The following is a 27289-nucleotide window of genomic DNA, read 5'->3' on the forward strand; positions in this document are numbered from 1 at the left end:
ATGGTACATTGATAAAAGCTGGTGAGTGTCAAAGGGGACATGCCAAATTTCTTTAGCCTCCTGAGGAAGTAGAGCTGTCTTGGCTGTGGCATCTACGTGGTTGGACCAGGACAAGCTACTGGTGATGTTTACATCGAAAAACTTGAAGCTCTCAATCATCTCCACCTCAGCATCATAGAAAACCTACGGCACAATTCAGGCCCTTCGGCCCACAAAGCTGTGCCGAACATGTCCCCACCTCAGAAGTTACTAGGCTTACCTATAGCCCTCTATTTTTATAGAACATAGATATTTTATAGAATATAGAACATCATTGGTACATACAGTGGCATGTATTCCGCCCCACTTCCTGAGGTCAATGACCAGCTCTTTTGTTTTACTGACATTGAGGGAAAGGTTTGTTGTCATCTCCTTCCTATGCTCCGACTCATTGTTGTTTGAGATACGGCCCACTGCAAACTTGTAGATGGAGTTAGAGCAGAATCTGGCCACACAGTCATGAGTAGAGTAGAGGGAGTAGAGTGGAGGGCTGAGGACGCAGCCTCGTGGGGCACCAGTGTTGAGAATAATCATGCTGGAGGTTTTGTTGCCTATCCTCACTGATTGCGGTCTGTTGGTCAGAAAGTATTTAATGAAATGAAACACAATCCTGGACAATGTAGTTGCACAATCTGAAATTTCAGAAGTTTCAATGGCCATATTTCCAAATCACTGTCTAGTTCCCCAACACTTGAGGTGTTCCAGTGACCCGTCTTTGTTTTGCAGAAGCAAAGGAGGTTTGGTGAAGGCCAGAGAAATCCTAATGCGCCTGGGCCTTGAGCCATCGGAGGAGGATTGCATTGCCGTACAACATGTTTGTACAATTGTTTCTTTCCGCTCAGCCAACCTGTGCGCTGCTGCTCTTGGAGCTATCCTGAACCGACTTAAAGATAACAAGGGAGTGCCACGGCTTCGGACCACAGTGGGAATGGATGGATCGCTCTACAAGATGCACCCACAGTAAGTCTCTGCAATCACATTATGCAATCCTGCCGCTTCCAAATTGGGTACAGGTTTCAGAAGCAGGGACCCACCTGGTTTGAGAGGGTGGCCTGATTTCATGAGGGTTCTCAGCTGCCAATTTTAAGAATTGAAAGCTAAGTAGCAGAAGTCTTGTCTTACCAAGTGCTGTTAATGCCGGTGGACTGTGGACATTGTACCCAGACAGAATGGGAAAGGTTTCACTTACACCCATGCCTGATGACTGCATTACTGCAGGTGGCTAAGATAAATTTTGTGCACATAATGTATGTGTAACTATACTGCACTCACTGCATTTCTCTGGTGGAATTACTCTTTTTATTGGGAGAAGTTGCTGTAGTTTCTGTCATTAATTTTGTTTCCTCCACTTTTTAAATAGACTCTTATCTGAGTAAATAAAACAAGCTGCTTTCATATAACTAGGGCGGCTTTTGGTTCACAAATGCAAGGACAAATCCATTTTGCGCACTCGTTGAACCGTTATCAATTAACTAACAGTCGTCTCGGACTTTTCTTTGACAACTTCCTTCTCAGCAGTTAGTACTGACAACCTCCCAGAGTTGTCCAATGACAGAGGAGCTTTTGTGGCTCCTGCCTCTCATCCAGGACAGAACTAGAACATTCTTCGACCTCAGCTTAATTTCTTCAGCTTTTAGTTCTTGTAACTGAAATACTTCGTTACTGGTCAAACATGGTAAAATTATGGGGACCCTTCTGAACCCAGAAACCTTCAACCCATCCTGCAAATCAGACAGGAACCTATATCTTGGTGCATGTGTAAATTGGGAATGTAGTAAAAGCAATGTAGAAAAGGTATCTGGGTTAAGTGTGAGCCTACAATGATTTAAGGTTCCATTAATCAGCTCTTGCGGTATCAGCCTGCACTGAACTGAAAAAAGAGCACATCAAACACGCTACGTTCCTTCACAACTGCTCAGGCCTAGGCCTAAACCCAACCCATGGCAGAATCAATAAAAGGTACAATCTTTCACAAATTTGAATAATCAGCATTAAATTAATTTTATCCTTCCTACTCATTTATAAGTATAAATGCAGTGTTTTATTTTATAGAGAGAATGAACCAAATTACACCTGGTCTGCAGAAAAATAAATAGATTGATTTATTAGGGTTATTACTCCCAACGCTCTTATTTAAATACAAAATAGATGATAGGCTGACCACATTCCCCAGAGTCTCCCCCACTATCTATTTTGTCTGCTACCCCTCCCTTTCTCTCCTCCATTCTTTCATTCTCTTGGTGTTGAAAATCCATTGATTTCTGTGTTGAATGTGCTCATCGACCGAAATCAAGTATTCTCTGGGGTGGAGAACTTCAAAGGCTCATGGGTCTGTGAGTAAAGAATTCTCTCTCTTCTCAGTGATAAGTACTCTGTCTAAATGCAGGGCTCTGTATTTGGACTGATTCCATTTGCTCTCTATTATTTCCAATGAAGATTATTGACTCCCCCTGTATGTTATAAAAGGTTTTACATCAAGATCTAAGTTTTTAGATTTAAACAAATGAGTGATTTAATTTAACAAAAAGCATGTAAAAAAAACTAACAATGGGTAGAAATTCTTTCTGTGTTAGTTTTTTTTATTTGTCCTCCTTTTATTAAATTAGAACACATTAGTTTAAACCTAAAAGACCTGGCATTTTGACGCTCTGGCATTTTGACGCTCTTCCACTTGTCAAATGTATGGGACACAAAAACCACTGTTTTATTGTTTTGTTTGAGGAGTGCGGTGGTGTTGTGGATGGTGTAGAGGACTGTCGAAGCTTGCAGAGGGATATTGATAGGATGCGGAGCTGGGCTGAGAAGTGGCAGATGGAGTTCAATCTGGAGAAGTGTGAGGTGGTACACTTTGGAAGGACAAACTCCAAGGCGGAGCACAAGGTTAATGGGTAGTGTGGAGGAGCAGAGAGATCTGGGGGTTCATATCCACAGCTCACTGAAAGTTGACTCTCAGATGAATAGGGTAGTTAAGAAAGCTTATGGGATGTTAGCTTTCATAAGTCGTGGGATCGAGTTTAGGAGCCACGAGGTAATGATGCAGCTCTACAAAACTCTGGTTAGACCACACTTAGAGTTCTGGTCGCCTCATTATAGGAAGGATGTGGAAGCGTTAGAAAGGGTGCAGAGGAGATTTACCAGGATGCTGCCTGGATTGGAGAGTATGGCTTATAAGGAGAGACTAAGGGAGCTAGGGCTTTACTCATTGGAGAGAAGGAGGATGAGGGGAGACATGATAGAGGTATACAAGATATTAAGAGGAATAGATAGAGTGGACAGCCAGCACCTCTTTCCCAGGGCACCAGTGCTCAATACGAGAGGGCATGGCTTTAAGGTAATGGGTGGGAGGTTCAAGGGAGATATCAGAGGGAGGTTTTTCATGCAGAGAGTGGTCGGTGCATGGAATGCACTGCCTGGGGTGGTGGTGGAGGCAGATACGTTGGTCAAGTTCAAGAGGTTGTTAGATAAGCATATGGAGGAATTTAAAATAGGGGGATATGTGGGAGGAAGGGGTTAGATAGTCTTAGGCGTGGTTTAAAGGTCAGCACAACACGGTAGGCTGAAGGGCCTGTATTGTGCTGTATTGTTCTATTTGGAGTACAGTGTGCAGTTCTGCTCACTGCATTACAGGAAGGATATGGAGGCTTTGGTGAGGGTGCAGAAGAAGTTCACCAGGATGCTGCTTGGATTAGAGAGCGATAAGGAGATATTGGACAAATTTGAATTGTTTTCTCCGGAGCATCAGAGACTGAGGGGCAATTTGATAGAGGTTTTTAAAATAATGAGGTGCATTTGATAGGGTAAATAGGGTCTTTCTCCTAGGTAGAAATGTCAAATATTAGAGGACATAGCTTTAAGGTGAGAATGAGAAAGTTTAAGGGAGATGTGCAAGGCAAGTTTTTTTTACACAGTGGTGGGTGCCTAGAGCCAGGGGTGGTGGTGGAAGCAGACACGATAGTGGTGTTTGAGGCCTTTAGGCAGGCACATGAACATTCAGGGAATGGAGAGATATGGATCACATGCAGGCAGATAGGTTTAGTTTAACAAGGCATCATGGTCAGCACAGATATCATGGGTCAAAGTGTCTGTTCCTGTGCTGCACTGTTCTACGTTTTTCCTATCAATTGCCTCAAAGAAAAAAGTAAAAGGTGGATTTTGACCTGTGAATATCTCGTATATGTCCAGAAATTCCATTGCTTAATGCTGTATTTTTCAGTGTTATGTGATTGCAAGTGAATTTTACTTTTCTGGAGTGAAAGCAGAATGGACAGTTTCTGGGTTGTTTCACGTCTTTCCAGCTATTCGACCAGGTACTTCCAGGCCCGAGTTACTCTTGTGCCTCTGATGCGATTTCCTTTTCAGGGTGCGATGGATGACATCATTTCCCTGTCTGGAGTATTGCAGGGGAACTGGACCATGTCCCAGGAGTGACCATCATTGGACACTCCCGGGACACCCTGGTCTTCCCAGCAGCACTAGTCTGGGACCCCTATCAGGTAAGCCTGCAGTTACCTTTCATCCTCTGGGGCAACCCACCCCCCCACACACCTGTCCCGATCTCCATCCTGACCTCAGTTACTCTGAAGCCCAGACCCCAGCTCCCCAAACTGCAGCCCCAGGCCCTGAGTTCCACCTTCCACCCCCCCCCCCCCCCCCCCCCCACCTCGAATTCCCAGCCCAGTGATGTGCTCAGGCCCCCAATAGAAGCCTGTCATTTTTCTCCTCTCTCACCATGTTGAGGTACAATCCCTCAATGTCTCGTTGCCCCTCACTACATGACACAGCACAAAGAAATGTGGATCCCCTTTTCTCTCCAGGTGCTCTCCACCAGAGCACGGGCCTGCTCCCTAGAGTCCGGCCTCTCAGCCATGACTACCCAGTGCATTATCATACAGGAAAATTTATCGCACCCATTGTTTTCTGCCAGACACCTTGGGCACCAGTGAAGTTTTGCAGCAAGTGTCCCAGTGAACTAAATATTTCTGGCATCCTGCTGCAAAGGCAACCTGGACACACTTAGCTCCTGAAATATCTTCAGAATTATTTACTGGGACTTCTAGGATAGGAATAACTGTCAGTCACAGTGGGAGTAACTACCTGTCGGACTGAACACATTGTTCAGAAGCAGCTGGTTCCTCCTTCACACTGTGCAAAGAATCAGCAAAACTTGTATGTGTAAATAGTTAGTAATCTGGAGTCTCTGATTGTACTCAACAAGATGCCAAGTGTCTTGACTGAATTACTGTTACTGTATAATGAATCCTCTCTCTGGCAATGTGTTCCTTTTAGAAATATCTTGTAACAAATGAACATAGAAACGCTGCAAACAGGACAAGCTTCAACTAGCCAGACAAACCCCATGACTATCTCGCATGATAATCACAGTTCTGAACTACTATTTTCAGCAGGTATCCGGTGCAGCTCAGCGCAGGAACCAAAGCTGGAACCTGCACTGTGTAAATTTACTCGGGCAGCTCTACGCATCTTTCTTTTGAAGCTGTTGTTTGGGTAACCTCCCACCACTCTGCTGCACAGGAGAATTCCCACAGTTTGATGTCTCTTGCAGGTTTGCCAGACGTCTCCAGAAGACAGTGAGGCGCTTGGTTCCTGACTGTGAAGTCCGATTCCTCCTTTCGGAGAGTGGCAGTGGGAAAGGGGCTGCCATGGTGACAGCAGTGGCCGAGAGACTGTTGTCACAGCGCAAGGAAATGGACAAAACATTGGCGTCCTTCACCCTCACGCAAGAGCAGCTGTTTGAGGTGAAGAGGAGGATGAGGAAGGAGATGGAGGTGGGCTTGCAGAAGAAAACTCATGACACTGCCACAGTGAAAATGTTACCCACCTTCGTTCGCAGCACCCCAGATGGGACAGGTACCAAGTTACACATTATACTCTACCTTCAGTGCTTGCTATGGTCAAGGCTGAGCAACCTGCCTCCTGTTTTACTACTGGAGGATAAATACAAGTGTTAAATTATCTGTGAAATTAATGCCAAGCCTAAGCAGCTGCTTTAAACATCTGAGGGGTAGACTAGTCTTCTGTGTATCATTCTCTGTATTTGTTTATGGTTGAGTGGGATGAAGAGAGAAATTACTCCAACATGAAAACTGGAAAGTTGAATGAGTCAATCAAGTCATAAACACCTATTTATTTGTGAAACTCCAGTAATATCCTGGCAATATTCCTGTGCTCACTGGGATTTGTTGCCAGTGCTCTGTGAGAACACTGGCAGGGTGATATCATCTCTCTACTCCAAGAAGAAGTGGGGATGGGAGTCAGTACAGCTTGATTTTGTTCATATATGCAATGCTTTCTGATGAAATAATCAAGGCCGGACAGATTTGCCCTCGTCTGCTTTGGGAGTGAGTCAGAGAAGCCACCAGGGGAGGTTCTGGAACTGGGTACTAAGATTATCCTGCGGGATTGAGTGTACCAACATGAGTTCACAAGATCTGCCATCCTCTTATTTTTTAGAAACTGTTCCCATTTATTTTTCCGTGGAAATACCATTATAAAAATAATCAGAAGGAAACGTCCAATGTGCAGGCACTCCTGATTTAGTTTATTTCACCCACACCCTTCCTCCCTTTGAGCTTCAACTCCATCCAGCTGTTCCAAGTCTTCAGGCTGAATCACCTTAAGCCTCCCCTGGTGGCTTCTCTGATTCACTCCCAAAGCAGACAAGGGCAAATCTATCTGGCTGTGATTATTTCATTCTTTCACCAGAAAGCATTGCATATATGTACAAAATCAAGCTGTACAGACTCCCATCCCCACTTCTTCTTAGAGTAGAGAGATGATATCACCCTGCCAGTGTTCTCACAGAGCACTGGCAACAAATCCCAGCTGGATATTCCCTTAGCTCTCGGACCCACAGTGAGCCTCCCCACAACAAATTATTCCCTTCAGCAATACTAATGGCAGCATTCAGAGAAATAATAAACATAAATTAAAAATAACCTTATCAACGATGTTACTGTGTCTATTCATCTCACTGATTACTTGCCTATAGGTCTTACTAAAAATCTTGTATAGGTTTGAACCTCGGGGTACAAATTCTCCACATGTAACAGTGCATAAAGTTTAATGTTTTGGGTGAAAAACCACGCTACCGGTCTGTGTCCAGATTACACCTGGCATTTCTATACACGTTACATACTAGCGCACACAGGGCATTAGGTGCCTAGGATATGCTGGATGACAGCATGTTACTGGTGTGCCCCCAGCTGAAATTAGGTCACATTTTTCTGGTTTAGAAACCAGGGGGTCACTTTTTTACAGTGCTCCAATCACAGTGACAGCAGGATTGAGGTGTGTGCTGTAAGGCACTGCAGTATAGAGGCTGTTGGATACCACAGGCAAGGAATGCAAACTTGATTGTGGGTGAGACGTACTGACGTGTTTCGACTTTCTCTTTGCCATGGGCACTACTGTGTTGTTCTCCTTGCTGACTCATTTATATCCCATTACAAGGTCCTCGCAACTTTCTACCACCACCTGTCTTTGTGACTTGGTCCCTTTTAAGATATCTTGATTAGACACATGTACATCAAAACACACAGTGAAATGCTTCTTTTTGCATAGAGTGTTCGGGGACAGCCCGCAAGTGTCGCCACGTTCCTGGCGCCAATGTAGCATGCCCGCTACTTCCTAACCCGTACGTCTTTGGAACGTGGGAGGAAACCCACGCAGACACGGGGAGAATGTACAAACTCCTTACAGTGGCTGGAATTGAACCCGGGTCACTGCCGCTGTAAAGCATTAAGCTAATTCATTAGCTGTGCAACACTTTTGAAAATTATGAGCATTCGATAATGTGCTACGTTAAAAGAGTCCCTGTGTGCGCTTGCCCGTTGCCTGCAAGAACCAAAGATAGACACAGTGGCAGTGGTGGAGCTGCTGCCTCAGCTCCAGTGACCCAGATTCCATACCGATCTCGGTTGCTGTCTGTGTGGAGTTTGCATGTTCTCTCTGTGACTGCATGGGTTTCATAGGAAGAGGATAAAGAGGGGGTGTGCCCACATATCCCACCTTCCAAGAGTCTACAGGGAGGTTATGCTCCGACTTCATAAACTTCTGGTCACCACACTGTGGGAAGGATGTGAATAGTGCTGGGGAGCGTGCAGACGAGATTCACCAGGATGTTGCAGTTCAGTTATGAGGGGAGACCAGTGAGGATAGGTCTGTCTTCTCCGGAGCAGAGGAGGTCAAGAGGAAACCTGATTGAGGATATAAAGTCATGTGGGGTATGGATAGAGTAGACTGCTGGAATCTTTTCCCCTCACCAAAGATGAATAAACTAGAGGACATAGATTTTAAGGGGTAAAAGATTTAAAGGGGATTGGAGGGGGACACCTTAGGAGCGGTCACTCTCTTGAAGGATGTTCTGACTTCGACCTCTGAGACAAAAATCACAAGGTCGCCAAATGCTGTGGGGATTCACACAGGTGTAGTGTTATTCTCCCTTTCAAAGCGTGCATAAAAGGCATTGAGTTAATCGGGGAGTAAAGCATCACTACCATTTATGCTGTTGGGTTTCGCCTTAGAGGAAGTAATGGCGTGCAAACCCTGCCACAGCTGTTGTGCATCCGATTGTGTCTCTAATTTCAAACAGAATTGCCTTTTCATTTTCACGATGGCCTTCTGTAGGTCGTAACTGGACTTCTTGTAGGGTTCTGGATCGCCGGTCTTGAATGCCACAGATCTAGTCCTCAGCAGACTGCAAATCTCCTGGTTCATCCAGGGCTTCTGGTTTGGGAAAACTCAGTATGTTCTCGACGGCACACACTCATCCATGCAGATCTTGATGAAGTCGGTGATGACTGTGACATATTCATCCAGATCCGAAGATGAATCCCTGAATACGGTCCAGTCCACTGATTCAAAGCAGTCCTGTAAATGGCCCTTTGCCTCCCTTGACCATACCTTCGTGGTCCTCCCCACTGGTGCTCGGTCCTCAGTCTCTGCCTATATGTCGGGAGTAGAAGTGCAGCCAGGTGATTGGACTTGCCAAAGTGCAGGCACAGGGTGACACAGTGGGCATTCTTGATGGTGGTGCAACAGTGATCGAGTGTGTTGGCTCCTCTGGTTCTGCAGGTGACATGTTGGCGGTAGTTTGTCAGAGACTTCTTCAAGTCGGCCTGGTTGAAGTCCCCCGCAATGATTGGGAAGGCATCAGGGTGCGCTGTCTCGTGACTGTTATCACGGCACTCAGCTCCCCGTTTGCCAGGGGTGGAATGTACACCCCTACCAGGATGATGGCGGAGAACTCCCTCGGCTGATAGAACGGATGACACTTGACCGCCAGATGTTCCAGGTCAGGGGAGCAGGACTGAGACAGTCTGTGCACCACAAAGAGTTAATCACGAAGCAAACGCCACCGCCTCTGCCTTTACTTGATGCCGCCGCCTGGTCCATGCAGTGGATAGTGGCGCTGTGTCTGGAGTGCTGGGAGTGAGCCATGTCTCTGTGAAGCAGAGTACACAACAGTCCCTGATGTCCCTCTGGTGCTGCAGTCTTGCTCTGGAGTCTTCAGTTTTATTTTCCAGAGGCTGTACGTTAGCTAGGACGATGGGGGGGGGGGGGGGGGGGACGGTGGGGGCAGCTATGTGGCCTTAGGGCCCTGCGTTTCTGTTTTACCTGGAACCCTCCCCGACAGCCACGTTTCCTGAGACAGTGGAGAAGTTCCCTGAGTTTCCAGCGGCTGCGCTCACTCCCTGGGTGGTCTGGAGTCCCGAGTTCTTAAGATTGTTAGTTTTTGTTTAATGACAGTCTCTGTGGCTGCAGATTTCAGCTGTAGTAGTTGGAAATGGGAATATTTTATAATTCCCTTGGTAGCTGCACACAAAATGTCACTTCTCTCCGGCGCCATCTTTGAAAGCATTTTCTGCATTTATATATATGTATATAGATCTGCATCTATGAATATAAACTAGGCAGGGACTGTCAGACATTTAACTACAGTGGCAATAAGGGGCATGGGGGGAAAGAAATCAGCAAAGTGGTATTGAGACCAAGATTGATTTTATTCAATGATGGAGCTGGTTCAAGGGGCTTATTGGCCGACTCCTGCTCTGGGTTCTTTTTATTCTTATGTACTGGTATGTTTTTATATTTCAAATAAAAATCATGCATCAACATTAAGTAAGCATCAAAAAAATGTTAAATTTCTTCAACATTTGTTAACAGAAAATGGGGATTTTGTGGCCCTTGATCTTGGAGGAACCAACTTCCGTGTTCTACTTGTAAAAATCCGTAGTGGCAAAAGGCGAATGGTTGAAATGCACAACAAAATCTACGCTATTCCTCTGGAGATCATGCAAGGAACAGGTGAAGAGGTAAGCAATCTTCTTGATAAATCAATTGCCTAAGAGTTGTTTCTCATCCAGTTTGATGCACTAAATCTGCTCTACCTTGCACTAATGCACAATTTGACCCTCCCACCCCACCAAAAATTTGTGAAATAGGAATTGATTTATTATTGTCACTTGTACCGAGGTACAATGAAAAACTTGTCTTGCATACCGTTCATACAGATCGATTCATTACGCAGTGCATTGAGGTAGTACAAGGTAAAACAATACGGAATGCAGAATAAAGTGCAACAGCTACAGAGAAAGTGTAGTGCAGGTAGACAATAAGGTGCAAGGTCATAACGACATAGTTCATACCAGGAAACCATTCAATAGTCTTATAATTGGTCAAACGTGTGTAAAAATGGGGCTTGAGTGGTTCCTGTTGGGAGTGTTTAAAAGCTGGCAGCTGCTGCCTCAATACTGTACTGAAAGATGTCAGTCCTTAAAGCAGAGAGTGGCTGTGTAGAAGGTGACGGGGGATATGGCATTCTTCTGCGGGTGTTCACTCTCACACACACTCTGCTCTGTTGCAGTCCTACCTCACAAGTATCAGAGATCACAGTGTGCAGCTATTATGTGACATGCTTAACAATACTGCTGCTTTTCCTCACACCATGTGCCTAATTCTTTACCAACAAGTTGTCTGAGAGGCACCATATCTGAAAGTTCACATATATGCCCTTTATCCACAGTTATTTATTCGAATTGTCCATTAAATTTCTCAAACATATCAATTCTTTGCTCGCTATCTATTAGCTCATTGTAAATTCTCACTAATTTTGTCTCAATTCGTGAATTTCAGGCATTTGTCCTCAGTGACATTAGCTGCTGGTCACTCAGTTTATTTTTCTCTCCCTTCGTGAACAGAGTTGCTAATTGAACACTCTTCTGTCCTCACCTGCTCCTGTCTTCCAGTTGAAGAGCCAATTGGAAAACAGCCTTTGACAGCTGGTACTGGCGAATGTAAAGCTTTGAGCAAAGAGCAGTTCACCTCCATTAGGCTGATAATCAGCAGTGGGAGCACCTTGTGCCTGTTACTGGCACCATATCAAAATGTAAATACCATTCAATGTAAACTGCCTTCATTGAGTGATTCTTTATTTAGATTCTAGATTGATATCCCATTAGCTGAAAAGTGAAATTGCACTTTAAGCAGGATCTGACCAAACAGCAGCAGCCAGTCTCTGTTCCATGTCTTCAGAGTGTGAGAGGCCCTTTCCCACTGCCGGAAGGGCTGCTCCTTACATTTTGGCTGCCATTTGGTGCCATGGTGAAGGAACTACAGTGTATTTTCCAAATTAGGGTGGTGTGTGGCTTTGAGGGCATCCTCCAGGTGGGGGTGTTCCCCGTGCTTTTGCTGCCCTTGTCCTTCTAGCTGGTAGAGGTCGTGGGTTTGGAAGGTGCTGCCCAAGGAGTCTTGGTGAGTTGCTGCAATGTAGATGGTACAAACTGCTTTTACTGTGCATCGGTGGTGGAGTGAATGAATGGTTGTGGATGTGGTGGCTATCAAGAGGGCTGCTATGTCCTGAGTGGTTTTGAACTTCTTGAGTGTTATTGAAGCTGCACTCATCCAAATAACGAGGAGCGATTTTTTTTTCTTGCGTTCGGGATAGCGGCGAGTGACTGCGCAGGCGCGTGACGTCACTCGGCAGCGCACGGGCGATTTAAAAGTCGGAGGGTTACCTTCAGTTTTTCTTTCCAGCAACCAGAGAGCGGAGAGTGCCGGAAAATAACGAGGAGCGATTTTTTTTTTCTTTCTAGCGTTCGGGATAGCAGCGAGTGACTGCGCAGGTGCGTGACGTCACTCGGAAGCGCGCGGGCGATTTAAATAGCAGACCAACATATCTAGCGGGTAGCGTCGGAGCGGGCAGCTGAGTGAGAGGGAGCAGAGTGGGTTAGGCTTTGGCTCAACGGGCTTCGGTGAGAGCGGGAAAGAGGCGAGACTAATAGAGAGGGGGTAAGTTATTAGTTTATTTGTTGAACACAGTGGTATTCAGCAAGATGCATCTAGGGTTGGTCTTATGTTTGGAGTGTCAGATGTGGAGACCCTGGGAGACTACCAGACTCCTCGATAACTACATCTGCGCAAAGTGCACCGAGATGCGGCTCCTCAAGGAACGGATTGAGAGTCTGGAGCTGCAGCTCGATGACCTTCGGTTGGTTAGGGAGAGCGAGCAGGAAATAGATAGGAGTTATAAAGAGTTTGTAGACAGCACCTCTGTGGCGGTCCCCCTCAAAAACCGATATCTCATTTTAGATTCGGTTGGAGAGGATGACCTGATAGAAGAAGACCTCAGCAACCAGGACCTTGGCACCGTGCCTGGTACTGTGGTCCAGCGGAGGAAGCGAAATGCAGTGGTTATTGGGGATTCTGTAGTAAGGGGTACGGATAGCAGATTCTGCGATAGCAACAATGAGTTGGATGGTGTGTTGCCTCCCTGGTGCCAGGGTACGGGATATCACGGACCGGGTCCAGAATATTCTGAGGGGAGAGGGTGAGCAGCCAGAAGTCTTGGTACATGTAGGTACCAATGACATAGGTAGAAAAAGAGAAGAGGTCCTGAAGGAGGAATACAAGGCATTGGGGAGAAGGTTGAGAAGTAGGACCTCAAGGGTAGTAATCTCAGGATTACTACCTGTGCCACATGTCAATGATAGGAAGAATAGAAAGCTCTGGCAGATGAATGCGTGGCTGAGTGACTGGTGCAGGGGGCAAGGCTTCAGATTTTTGGATAATTGGGACCTTTTTTGGGGGAGGCATGACCTATTCGCTAAGGATGGGTTGCACCTAAACTCCAGAGGTTCCAATATCTTGGCGGGAATGTTTGATTTAGTTGTAGCGGAGGGTTTAAACTGATCTGGCAGGGGGATGGAAACCAGGATGTTAGGTTACAAGATGCTAAGGTAAAGGAGGGAGTTTATAGAAACAAGTACAATGAGGATGGCAAGAAGGACAGGCAAGTGAGAAGTCAGGATAATCTGCTGAATAATAGAAATACAACAAGTCCGGATGTTAGGATACAGAATGGTAGGATAGGGGATGAGGTATATAGGAACATGTCTAAGGTAGTATGTAGTGAAGATGGTAAGAAGGATAGACAGGTGGAAAGCCAGGATAATCTGCTGAACAATAGAAGTACAACAAAATTAATAGCAGATACTGGACTAAACATACTGTATTTAAATGCACGTAGCATTAGGAATAAAGTAGATGACCTAGTGGCACAACTACAGGTTAATAAATACGACATTGTGGCAATCACCGAGTCATGGCTTTATGATGGATGTAATTGGGAACTGAATGTCCAGGGGTACACAGTGTATAGGAAGGATAGGCGTGTAGGCAGAGGGGGAGGTGTGGCCATGATGGTTAGTAGTGATATAAAATCGATAGAAAGGAAGGATATTGGGTCAGAGGAGGTGGAATCCTTGTGGGTGGAGCTAAGGAATAGCAAGGGTAAAAGGACAATAGTAGCAGTCATATATAGGCCCCCTAATAGCAGTCAGCAAGTGGACGATAAGTTGCAGTTTGAGATAGAAAAAGCATGCCAGAGTGACAATGTGAAGATAATTATGGGGGATTTTAACATGAAGGTGGACTGGGAAATCCAGAATGGCGGTAGTACTCAGGAGAGGGAGTTTGTGGAATGTCTAAGGGACGTTTTTCTAGAGCAACTTGTTGAAGAGCCCACCAGGGGATCGGCTGTTTTGGATTGGGTGCTGTGTAATGAACCGGAGGTGATTAGGGAACTAAAGGTAAAGGAACCACTGCGAACCAGTTTCAAGTTTGAGAAGGAGAAACTGATAACTGGTGTATCGATATTTCAGTGGAACAAAGGAAATTACAATGGTATGAGAGAGGAGTTGGCCCTAATTGATTGGAAGAGTAAGCTGGCTGGAGGGACGGCAGAGGAGAAATGGAAGGAATTTCTACAGGAAATAAGGAAATTGCAGGATAGATATATTCCAAGAAAAAAGAAGGTTTTGAATGGAAAAAAGGCACAAATGTGGATAACGAGAGAGGTGAAGGCTAAAATAAAAGCAAAAGGGGCGGCGTACAAAGAAGCAAAAATTAGTGGGAAAACAGAAGACTGGGAAGCTTTTAAAAACCTGCAGAGAGAAACTAAGAAGGTCATTAGGAAAGAAAAGATGAATTATGAAAGGAAGTTGACGGATAACATTCGAAAGGATACTAAGAGTTTTTTTAAATACATAAGGTGTAAAAGAGAGACACGGGTTGATATAGGACCTATTGATAATGGTGCAGGAGCTATTATAATGGACGATAGAGAGATGGCAGAGGAATTGAATGAATATTTTGCATCGGTCTTCACCGTGGAGGACATCAGCAATGTGCCGGTTAGTCAGGAGTCTCACGAAATGGAATTGAGTTCAGTTAAGATTAGTAGGGAGAAGGTGCTAGGAAAACTAAAGGGACTAAAGACTGATAAGTCTCCCGGACCGGATGAGGTGCATCCCCGGGTTCTGAAGGAGGTGGCTTTAGAGATAGCGGAGGCATTGGCGATTATTTTCCAGAAATCGATAGATTCCGGCGTGGTTCCGGAGGACCGGAGGGTCGCTAATGTAGTTCCATTGTATAAGAAAGGTGGGAGGCAGCATAAAGGAAATTACAGACCTATTAGTCTGATGTCAGTGGTGGGAAAGTTATTGGAATCTGTCCTCAAAGACGGGGTTACGGAATACCTAGAGGCGCAGGGCAAGATAGGTCCTAGCCAACATGGTTTTGTGAAGGGAAGATCCTGCCTGACCAACCTATTGGAGTTTTTTGAAGAAATCACAGGTAAGGTGGATAAGGGAGAGGTGGTAGATGTTGTGTATTTAGACTTTCAAAAGGCCTTTGATAAGGTGCCTCACAAGAGACTGATTAATAAGATGAGAGGTGATGGAATTACGGGTAGGATAACAGAATGGGTGGAGCATTGGCTGGTTGACAGGAAGCAAAGAGTGGAAATAAAAGGATCTCGTTCTGGTTGGTTACCGGTTACTAGTGGTGTGCCGCAGGGGTCGGTGTTGGGACCGCTCCTTTTTACCTTGTACATTAACGATTTGGATGATGGAATAAATGGTTTCGTGGCTAAGTTTGCGGATGACACCAAGATAGGGGGAGGAGTAGGGAGTATTGAAGAGATAGGAAGGTTGCAGAGGGACCTAGACAGTTTAGGAGAATGGGCAAGGAAATGGCAGATGAGATTCAATGTAGGGAAATGTGCAGTTGTACACTTTGGAAGCAGAAATAAGCGGGCAGATTATTATCTAGGAGGAGAGGAAATCCAAGGCACGGAAGTACAAAGGGACTTGGGGGTACTCGTGCAGGATACCTTAAAGGTTAACCACCAGGTCGGATCGGTGGTAAAGAAAGCGAATGCTATGTTGACATTCATTTCGAGAGGTATAGTGTATAAAAGTAAGGAAGTGTTAATGAGGCTCTACGGGGCACTAGTGAGGCCTCATTTGGAATATTGTGCGCCGTTTTGGGCCCCACATCTTAGGAAGGATGTGTTGACGTTGGAGAGGGTTCAGAGGAGATTTACGAGGATGATTCCAGGAATGAAAGGGCTTACGTGTGAGGAGCATTTGTCGGCTCTTGGACTGTACTCGCTGGAGTACAGAAGAATGAGAGGGGACCTCATAGCGACATTTAAAATATTGATAGGAAAGGACAGAGTAAATGTGGCTAGGCTGTTTCCCTTGGTGGGTGAGTCCAGGACCAGAGGGCACAATCTTAGAATTAGAGGGTACAGTTTCAAAACAGAGATGAGGAAAAATTTCTTTAGCCAGAGGGTGGTGAATTTGTGGAACTCCTTGCCACGTACAGCAGTGGAAGCCAGATCAGTGGGGGCGTTCAAGGAGGAGATAGGTAGATATCTAAATAGTCAGGATATCAAGGGATATGGGGATAAGGCCGGTAATTGGGATTAGTATAGTTGATAAGGCCGGTAATTGGGATTAGTATAGTTGATAAGGCCGGTAATTGGGATTAGTATAGTTGATAAGGCCGGTAATTGGGATTAGAATAGTTTTTTTTTCTTCTTTCCCCATTCCCCATTTCTCATTTCTATTTCCCTTTCCTTGGAGCAGACTCGATGGGCCGAATGGCCTGCTTCTGCTCCCTTGTCTTGTGATCTTGTGAGAGTGTTCCTTCACACTCCTGGCTTGAGCCTTGTAGATGGTGGACAGGCTTTGGGGAATTAGGGAGTGAGTTACTCTCCACAGGATTCCCAGCTTCTGACCTGTTCTTATAGCCACACTATGTATATGGCTACTTCTGTTCAATGGTAACCCTCAGGGTATTGATAGTGAGGGCTAGTAATGCCATTGAATGTCTGTGGTATGTCGTGTCCTTCTAGATTACTAGACTCTCTTCACCAGTTATGTTTGCACTTGGGTATCCCTGAAAAGGAAGCACCTGTTTTCCAGTAGTGTGCTCGAGGTCTTCCACAACCAGTCGAAACCTGAGGAACTGGTGCATTTTGCTGAAGTAATAATCAAACTAAGTTTTGTTCAATCTTTAAAAAAAAAGCATCTTAGGCAAACGATGACTAAATGTCAGGTGGGAAATCATGCTGATTGTATATATCTATCAATAATAACCAGGTAATTCTTTCTTCTGATTTTCAGCTGTTTGACCACATTGTCCATTGCATCTCCGACTTCCTCGACTACATGGGCATGAAAGGTGCTCGGCTTCCTCTTGGCTTCACGTTTTCTTTCCCCTGCAAGCAGAAGAGTTTAGACGAGGCAAGTGCATTTATTTAAAACGCTTAAAGAAAAATATTTGTTGTTGCGTACTCTAATGTGGATTTAATGAATCCTAGCCTTGAAATTAAATTGTATAGCATTGATAACTTCAGCATAATTGAATTGAAAATGTAATAATGCAAAATAATGTAAGGTGCAATAATGGCCAATTGCCAGCCTGGAAATTCGACTAAGCAATTGAGTTATTGGTGTGATTTCCTTGCCCCATTCCCATGTAACATTCCTTGTGGGGTTATTAGACTAAGTTGTCCAAAGACCTTATCACTGCCACTGTGCTGGGACTACTTGGTTGTTATAGTGTATGCCATATTGGGACCACACGAATGTAAATCCTGTACATAACTTTTAATCCTTCAAGCATCCCCACTGTAAAGGTACTGACCCACCCCCATGCATGGATCTCATCACAATCCACCCCCTACTCACCCACCCACCAACCCTCTAAACTCCTGAAGCTGTTGGGGGACTTGATGTACAGACCCCACTTGATGTCCTACCCAGTTCTCTGATCATGGACCCAACCCAGGCACCATTCATGGTCACTTTCACCTCCTCGATGACCCTCCAGCTGCAACTTACTTGATCCACTCTTTTCACCAACTGCTTACCTAATTGCCAACCCAACCCCAGATTAAAATAGTTGGCCTCTCTCTCTCCCACAACTTCCTGGACCTTGCCCTCATCTTGGATGCGCAGTACTGTAGACACAGATGTTCAGTAGACTGAGATCTTCAGCCTCTGACGAGAGTGGCTAAAGAAGTCATTGGCACACCATTACTCTGACCACCTAGCGTGCCACTTGGGACTCATCATAATATTTGGACCACAGTCTGTAGTGAATGACTTTCCACTATCCTCATTCTTATCCTGGTCCACTTTGTTCTGTCCAACCATAGACCCTGTCCTAACCACCCTTTCGTACTGCCCTGCTCTGTTCAGACAGTGCCTTTCCCAAAGGCGGTGCCATGACACTACACAGTACTTTTTCCATTTTAAAGTGATTTTCCATGTCAGCTATGAAATTATAGATTTTTTTTGTCTTTCTCAGGGTATTCTTCTTAAATGGACGAAAGGCTTTAAGGCAACAGATTGTGAGGGAGAGGATGTAGTCACTATGCTCAGGGATGCCATTAAAAGAAGAGATGTAAGTTGACAAATTTCAATCAGTCTTTCATTCTCAGCCCTCGTCCCCAGCCCTCTGTTCTACTCCCTATATACTCATGACTGCGTGGCCAGATTCTGCTCTAACCCCTCTACAAGTTTGCAGATGATATCACTGTTGTAAGCCGTATCTCAAATAATGATGAGTCAGGGTACAGGAAGGCGACAGAGAGCTTAGTGACATGGTGTCATGACAACAACCTTTCCCTCAATGTCAACAAAACAAAAGAGCTGGTCGTTGACTTCAGGAAAGGGGGTGGTGTACATGCACCTGTCTACATCAATGGTGATGAAGTCAAGAGGGTTGACAGCTTCAAGTTCCTTGGAGTGGATATCACCAATAGCCTGTCCTGATCCAACCATGTAGACGCCATGGCAAAGAAAGCTCACCAGTGCCTCTACTTCCTCAGGAGGCTAAAGAAATTTGGCATGTCCCCTTTGACACTCACCGACTCTTATCAATGCACCGTAGAAACCATTTAATCTGGATGCACCATGGCTTGAGACAGCAACTGCTCTGCCCAGGACCTCTCACTGCCTTGGTGAAGCAGCCAGCATAATCAAAGAACCCACCCACCTGGGTCATTCTCTCTTCTCTCCTCTCCCATCAGGCAGAAGATACAGGAGCCTGAGGGCACATACCACCAGGCTCAAGGACAGCTTCTATCCCACTGCGATAAGACTATTGGATGATTACCTTATACATGAGATGGACTCTTGACCTCACAATCTACATAGTTATGACCTTGCACCTTATTTGCTACCTGCAATGCACTTCCCTGTAGCTGTGACACTTTAATCTGTATTCTGTTATTGTTTTTACCCTGTACTACCTCAATGCACTGTGTAATGAATTGACCTGTACGATCGGTATGCAAGACAAGTTTTTCACTGTTCTTCGGTACAAGTGGCAATAATAAACCAATACCAATACTATTCATTTAAGTTTCCATTTCTTTGTAAATGAACATGATATTGTACAAGTTCAAGAACAGGAGTTAATCATTGGCATATTTACCATCATTATGCACCAAATTAGCTGGAATACACAGCACAGTATTAAGGCCATTCAGGTAACACACCTGATTCCCCTCCTGTCTTTCCTCCTCCAACAACTGAGACTTCTGTTTCTTTCTCCCTCTTATAATTATTTTGTTTTGACTTCAATGCACTTATAAAATTTAGCTCAAGTTCTGAAAAAAAATGGTGGATTGTAGGTTATTATAATGATTTTAAATAATTAATGGCAGATCTCATGACTGGGAGGCTTCTTTAATTGAACTCTGCCAAAAGTTAAGAAAAACCCAGAAGAAAATAAGTTTTGAATATTTGAGACAGGTAGAGCATCTGTCTCTGATGTAATGCTAACCTGCTGCAGCTGAGCAGCCTAAAATTCTTCCTGATTTTATAATTTCTCCCTCCAGGAGTTTGAGCTGGATATTGTGTCAATTGTGAACGACACGGTTGGGACAATGATGACATGTGCGTATGAAGATCCACAGTGTGAAGTTGGTATGATTGTTGGTGAGTAAAGTATTTTGAATCTTCTGATACCCACTACATTTGGCTCATTTAGAACATAGAACAGTACAGCACAGTACAGGCTTTTTGGCCCACAATGTTGTGCTGACATTTATCTAACCCTTCCCTCCCACATAATCCTCCATTTTCCTATTATTCATGTGCCTATCTAAGAATCTCTTAAATGTCCCTAATGTATCTGCCCCCACAACCTCTGCCGGAAGCGTGTTCCACACACCCGCCACTCTCTGTGTGCCCCCCTATACCTTCCTCCAATCACCTTAAGATTATGCCCCCTCATGTTAGCCATTTTTGCCCTAGGAATAAGTCTATGACTGTCCATTTAGTGTTAGTAAATGATGATAGCTTAGAAGTTTAAAAAAAACTGAAAATGCTGGAGTTAAAGTTTCAGGACTGACTTTTCTGATGGAAAGTTCTGATGAAAGAACATCAACCTGAAACATTAAACTCCATTTCTCTCTCCAGTGATGCTGCCTGACCTACTGAGCATTTCTGGTTTTTATTTCAGATGTCCAGCATCTGCAGTTCTTTGTCTTTTGATAGCATAGGAGTAAGCCTAAACCCATGGATTAAATGCTGAGATCTATTAAAGATGCGCTTTGCTTGATGGCAGGAGAGACAGGCTAATTGTGTGCGGGTGTTTGTATATAGTTATTTGTAGACTTGAATTTCGGATACCTCAATAATGGAATTAGGGTGAAAGATAGATGGCCCTGGACAAGCTGGTGCAGAACGGTAGCTGAGGGGAACCATGGAAACCCCTCAGGCTGGTCAGGGAATAAAAACATGAATCCAGTCTTTGAATTCCTGTACTCTGGGGAAACCTGCGCCCGTCCCGTCATCCCTTTGAGAAAAGTAGGTGAAGTCTGCTCTCCTTGCACTCCATGCAGCACAGATCAATAGTAACTTGGAGTGATCCTGAGGTGAGAAGACTGAGAGTGACGGTGACCCTGGCCTCCACGGGCAAGGCATTCCAGGCACACACACTCACACCCAACCTCTCTCTATTTGAGGTTGTGGGAGGTCAGAGTTGTCTCTAAAGGCAGAGGATGCAGAATGAGTGTTGGACCTTGGAGTAGCTTGGTTTCAGGGGAAACAGAACTATAAAAATATGCTTGAACTTCAGTATATAAAAATTGTCATTTTTCAGACCAGTGAGGTTGAAAATCTCTCTGCAGACAATACTGACTATTGTTTTGCTGCTCATGTTAATTGGATGGGCCTATTGTAGAAAGATGGTGCTCAGGCTAACAAAAATCCATTTAAAAAGTCAGGAATGCTTTACAGCGAATAAAGGTAGATAAATCCCCAGGGCCTGACAAGGTATCTCCTTGGACCTTGAGAGAGACTAGTGTAGAAATTGCAGGGGCCCTGGCAGATATATTTAAAATGTCCTTAGCCACGGGTGCGGTGCCAGAGGACTGGAGGATAGATCATGTTGTTCCATTGTTTAAGAAAGGCTCAAAGAGTAAACCGGGTAATTACAGGCCAGTGAGCCTGACATCAGTAGTGGGTAAATTATTGGAAGGTGTTGTGAGAGATAGGACATATAAGTATTTGGACAGCCAAGGGTTGATTAAGGATAGTCAGCATGGCTTTGTGCATGGTAGATCGTGTTTAACTAATCTTGTGGATTTTTTTGAGGAGGTCACTAAGAAAGTAGATGAAGGTAAGGCTGTGGATGTTGTCTACATGGACTTTAGTAAGGCCTTTGACAAGGTCCCACATGGGAGATTAGTTCAGAAGGTTCAGTCAATGGGTATCCATGGAAAGGTTGTAAACTGGATTTGAAATTGGCTGAGTGGGAGAAGACAGAGAGTGGTTGTGGATGGTTGTTTCTCAGATTGGAGGCCTGTGACTAGTGCTGTGCCTTGGGGCCATTGTTGTTTGTTGTATATATCAATGATCTAGACGATAATGTGGTAAATTGGATTAGTAAGTTTGCTGATGACACTAAGATTGGAGGTGTAATGGACAGCGAGGAAGGCTTTCAAAGCTTGCAGAGGGATCTGGACCAAATGGAAAAATGGTCCAGAAAATGGCAGATGGAATTTAATGCAGACAAATGTGAGGTGTTGCATTTTGGAAGGACAAATCAAGGTAGGACATACACAGTAAATGGTAGGGCACTGAGTAGTGCAGAGGAACAAAGGGATCTGGGAGTTCAGATACATAATTCCTTGAAAGTAGAGTCACAGGTAGACAGGGTTGTAAAAAAGGCTTTTGGCATCCTGGCATTTATAAATCAAAGCATTGAGTACAGGAGTTGGAATGTTTTGGTAAGGTTGTATAAGTCATTGGTGAGACCAAATTTAGAATATTGTGTGCAGTTCTGGTCACCGAACTACAGGAAGGATGTCAGTAAGATTGAAAGAGTGCAGAGGAGATTTATAAGAATGTTGCTGGGTCTTCAGGAGTTGAGTTATAAGGAAAGATCGAGCATGTTAGGACTTTATTCCTTGGAACGGAGAAGAATGAGGGGAGATATGATAGAGGTTTGTAAAATGATGAGGGGCATAGACAGGGTTAATGCAAGTAGGCTCTTTCCACCTAGATTAGGAGAGATAAGTATGAGAGGACATGGCTTTAGGGTGAAAGGGGAAAGGTTTAGGGGGAACATTAGAGGGAACTTCTTCACTTAAAGAGTGGTGGGAGTGTGGAATGGGCTGCCATCTGATGTGGTAAATGCGGGCTCGCTCTTAACTTTTAAGAGTAAATTGGATAGATACATGGACGAGAGAGGTCTGGAGGGGTATGGGCTGGGGGGCAGGTAAATGGGACTAGCCAAATAATGTTTCGGCACAGACTAGAAGGGCCGAATGGCCTGTTTTCTGTGCTGTAGTTTTTCTATGGTTCTAATTGGATCTCCCAGGGGGGCCAAGACACAAGAGGCAAGTGTGCGCTAAATTTCCCTACTTTGGGTTTACCCAATTTTCGCTTGTATCTCATCCTCACAGTTCATTTGTTACTGTGCTCAACAATTCCTAACTCACTGTCCATAAAAGGTAATTTCTTTTTTCCCTGTGTCTATGCCAGGAGTCCATTCATCTACCGGAAGGAACTTTTCATGCTTACATTACTTTACATTCATGCAAGCAAGTGATTTTAATTTTGATTCTTTACCTTCAAATTGCTTCTGTATTCATTAAACCCTTAGCTTTCATTTTCTCATCTGAAACTATGTGTGGTAAATTTCTGATGCTCCAGTCCTCTTAAGCGGATGTCACTGTTCCTGTTCAGGGACTGGCAGCAACACCTGCTATATGGAAGAGGCAAGAAACACCGAGACGGTGGAGGGAGACGAGGGGCTCATGTGCGTGAACATGGAGTGGGGAGCTTTCGGTGACAATGGATGCCTTGATGATATCAGGACGGAGTATGACAACGCAGTGGATGATCTGTCATTAAACCAAGGGAAGCAAAAGTGGGTTGATACAATGCAGAATTTATCTCCTCCTCTGAAATCATGTGAGATGAATTGAGTTACTTTGAAGTCGAACAGTATCAGCTGGACATCCTGAAAATATTTCTGGTATCTGAGCTGCATTTACTTAATATTTTGGAAATCTTGCACCATTTGAGATCAGCAACAGCAGAGCATTATCAATTCCCAACCGTGTTTCAATGCCACTAGTATTGATATGGTACTGATGTTTGTACCATAAGCTTCCCATGTATTTCTAAATGCACATAGAACTGGTTTTGAAATGCCTATTATGAAATAGATATAAATACTTACTGGAATATGAATAGAAATAATTAATGTTAATAAAGCAATGAGAGTCATAGAGTTTTACAGCACAGAAATGGGCCCTTTGACAGCCACACCCATGCCAACCATTTTTCCCATCTACACTAATCCCATTTGCTCTCACTGGGTCTGTATCCTTCTATGCCTTGCCTTTTAAAGTGCCTGTCTAAATGTTTCCTCAACATAGTGATTGTATCTGACTCTACCCCCTCCTCTGGCAGCGAGTTCCATATATCAACCACATTCTGTTTTTTAAAAAAAAACTTCCTGCTCAAATTCCTTCTAAACCTCCTTCCTGTCACCTTAAACCCAAGCCCTCCCTCTTGTTTTTAATGCCCCTACCATGGAGAAAAGATTCTGACTATCTACCCTATCTGTGCTTCTCATAATTTTTTATATATCTATCAGGTCCACCCTCAGCCTCCTTCACTCCAGAGAAAACAATCCCAGCCTATCCAACTCTCCCCGTAACCAAAGTCTTCCAATCCAGGCAACATCCTGGTGAATCTCCTCTGCACCCTCTCCAGTGTAGCCCCTTCCTTCCCATCGTGTGGTGACCAGAATGGCACACAATACTGATGGTGCAGCCTAACCAGTGTTTTGTAAAGTTGCAACATAACATCCCAACTTTTAGATTCTCTGTCCTGACCCTTGAAGGCAAGCATGCCATATGCCTTCTTCATCACCCTATTTACCTGTGTTGCCACTGTCAGGAAAATATGGACTTGGACCCCTAGGTCCCTCTGTTCATCAACATTCCTTAGCACCCTACCATTTGCTGTGTATGTCCAAACCCTGTTTGACTTCCCAAAATGCTTCGCCTCACACATGCTGGCATTAAATTCTACCCGTTAATTCTCCACCCAATTTTCCATCTGATCTCTATCCTGCTGTTGCCTTAGACACTGGTCCTTGCAATTCATAACACCCCCAACTTTTCTGTCGTCCCCAGACTTACTAATCACACCTCCTATATTCACATCCAGTTGAGATGTACGGTGGAGTAGGATACTTAAATTGAAAGTGCTGCTTGAATGCTGAAAGGTTTGCTGTCACTGTCATTACCAGATATGAAAAAATGATCAGTGGGATGTACCTGGGTGAGATTGTGCGAAATGTGGTCATCGACTTCACCAGACGAGGATTCTTGTTCAGGGGGCAAATCTCGGAGAGACTAAAGACAAGAGGCATCTTTGAGACAAAGTTTCTCTCTCAGATAGAAAGGTATGTAAACTTCTGTTCTTAAGATTTTACACATTTAGTTTGTTTCTGCTGAGATTCATGGCTGACGTGTCACTTTGTTCTTTACCTGTCTATGAACACAGTGATCGCCTGGCCCTGCTCCAGGTCCGTGCAATCCTTCAGAACCTCGGCCTCGACAGCACTTGTGATGACAGTATCATCGTTAAAGAGGTGTGTGGCGTTGTTTCCAAAAGAGCCGCCCAGCTCTGTGGTGCAGGAATGGCCGCTGTCGTTGACAAAATAAGAGAGAACCGGGGCTTGGACCACCTGGAGATCACTGTTGGTGTTGATGGAACTCTCTACAAGCTACACCCACAGTAAGTGTTCAACTTCTTAAAATTACTTTTGTGTTGATGAAGGCTGATGAATGGAATGCTGTTCTTTATTACAAGCACCAAGCATTGCCATTCAGTGTTCCAAAGCCAGGAAGACTATTGCCAGATATAAAGTCATTATCCCTCAACTATTTTATCAATGTGCCTCAGTAACAAACCTGGTGAATCAGTATGGATCTGTTCCCTTTCACACCAAAGCAAAGCTTAGGTCTGACTCAACAGTGCAAACCAGGAGCGGTTTAGTAGTGTGGGTAGATACCCTCTAGTAAATGGACTGAGGTTGTCCAAATTCATTCACGTTGGGTTTAGTCTGATTTAAAATCAAAAATTATTGTATAAATTCATGGTTTGCCATGGAGCAAATTACAAGATTTACTTTTCAGTAAGATGAATTTCCAAGTAAAAAGAAGTGATCGAGAAAGAGAGAGAGAGGGGTTTTAATATCTGCTGCCACCTCACAACTCCAGTGACCCGGGTACAAACCTGGACTCTGATGCCGTCTGCAAGTTCTCCCAGTAACCAGGTGGGTTTCACCTTGGTGCCACGGTTTCCTTCCGTATCCCAAAGACTTGTGGCTTGTTGGATTAATTGACCATTGTAAATGACCCTGTTGTATCAGTGAGAAGTAGAATATAGGAGCGAGTTGATGGAACATTAAGAGAATAGGTTACAAGGAAAATTAGTGGAATAACAGAATTGCTCTGTAAACTGGCATCCACTCAGTGGGTGAAATGGCTTCCATTTATGTTGAAAAGAAATAATGGAAATATGCCTGTGTTTTCTGGGAATCTTATTACCACAAGTGGAGTCATTTAAAGAATTTCCGCACCAAATGCGGGCACTTGGGGAGGTCCAGGCAGATCTGTGCGTTCCCCCTGATTTATAACTGACATATCCAGCACTGGAGGCCAAAGAACATTGCATTCCGCACAATTCGACACCTTGTGATCACTTTTTAAAACCTTGCTGTAAAATGACTTTCCTTTGCCCAGTTTCCCAATTGATTGACATCCTGTTGTAATCTAAGACAACCTCCTGCACTGTCCACCAGACCACACCACCAATTTTGGTGTCATCCTCAAACTTATTAACCATGACACCTACGTTCTCATCAAAATCATTGATAAGTATGATAAACATCGGGGGACCCGGCACTGATCCTGGTCACGGGCCTCCAATCTGAAAAAATTCTCTCTCCCTCCCCCCTCCCATTACCTGCTCCCTTCTAATTTGTAAGGATTGTTGTGGGATCAATGGACACAGGGTCAAGAATACAGTGAGGGCATTTACTATCTCCAGATCCACCCTTTTCTAAACCCAAGTACCTTTTATTAGTATATTAGAGGCAAGAGGGTAGCATAGGAAAGAATAGGTCCCCTCAGGACCTATTCTTTCCTATGTGTGAAGTCAGGGGATATGAGTGAGGTCCTGAATGAATGCATCTCTTGTCATTATTCACCAGGGAGAAGGCTGGAGGATTAAGGCAGGAATATGTGGATGTTCTAGTGCATGGCTGTATCAGGAAGGAGGAAGTGCTATAAATATTGGAGCACGTTAAGGTGGATTAATCCCCAGGGCTGGATGGGATATGGAGTGAAGATTGCTGGGGTGGTGATGGAGATTTTTGCATCTTCGTTAGCCACGGGTGAAGTACCGGAAGACTGGAGGTAGTTGGTGTTGTTCCTTTATTCAAGAAGGGCAGTAGGGATGAGCCAGGAAACTACAGGCCAGCGAGGGAAGTGGCAGGGAAATTGTTGGAGAAGATTCTGAGGGACAGGATTTATGTTCATCTGGAAAGGCAAGGACTGAACAGGAGAAATCAGCATGGTTTTGTGTAGGGGAGATCATGTCTCACAAATCTGACTGAGTTTTTTGGGGATGTAACCAAGAAAATTGGTGAAGGCAGAGCAGTAGATGTAGTTTACATGGACTTCACTCAGTCTTTTGTCAAGGTCCCACATGGTAGGCTGGTCCAGAGGGTTAAGGCTCAAGGGATCTGAAGCCTTTTGGCAAACTGGAACAAAAATCGGCTTGACGATAGGAAGCGGGGGTAGTGCGTGCTTTTCTGACTAGAAATCTGTAACAAC

At 44.5% G+C, this 27289-nt stretch overlaps 1 protein-coding gene across 1 annotated transcript in view; it reads left to right on the top strand.

The window, feature by feature from the left end:
* The window catches only part of hk1 (hexokinase 1), a 79509-nt gene that overhangs the window by 47520 nt on the left and 4700 nt on the right, over window positions 1–27289 (top strand). Inside the window, exons 9-17 of the mRNA XM_052027599.1 lie at window positions 766–999; window positions 5603–5907; window positions 10225–10373; window positions 17031–17150; window positions 18220–18315; window positions 19757–19856; window positions 23115–23298; window positions 24694–24849; window positions 24951–25184. Coding sequence (XP_051883559.1) covers window positions 766–999; window positions 5603–5907; window positions 10225–10373; window positions 17031–17150; window positions 18220–18315; window positions 19757–19856; window positions 23115–23298; window positions 24694–24849; window positions 24951–25184 — 1578 coding nt within the window. The remainder of the gene's footprint in view (window positions 1–765; window positions 1000–5602; window positions 5908–10224; window positions 10374–17030; window positions 17151–18219; window positions 18316–19756; window positions 19857–23114; window positions 23299–24693; window positions 24850–24950; window positions 25185–27289) is intronic.

The sequence above is a fragment of the Pristis pectinata genome, chromosome 12 (genome assembly GCF_009764475.1).
Source record: "Pristis pectinata isolate sPriPec2 chromosome 12, sPriPec2.1.pri, whole genome shotgun sequence".
Lineage (NCBI taxonomy): Eukaryota > Metazoa > Chordata > Chondrichthyes > Rhinopristiformes > Pristidae > Pristis > Pristis pectinata.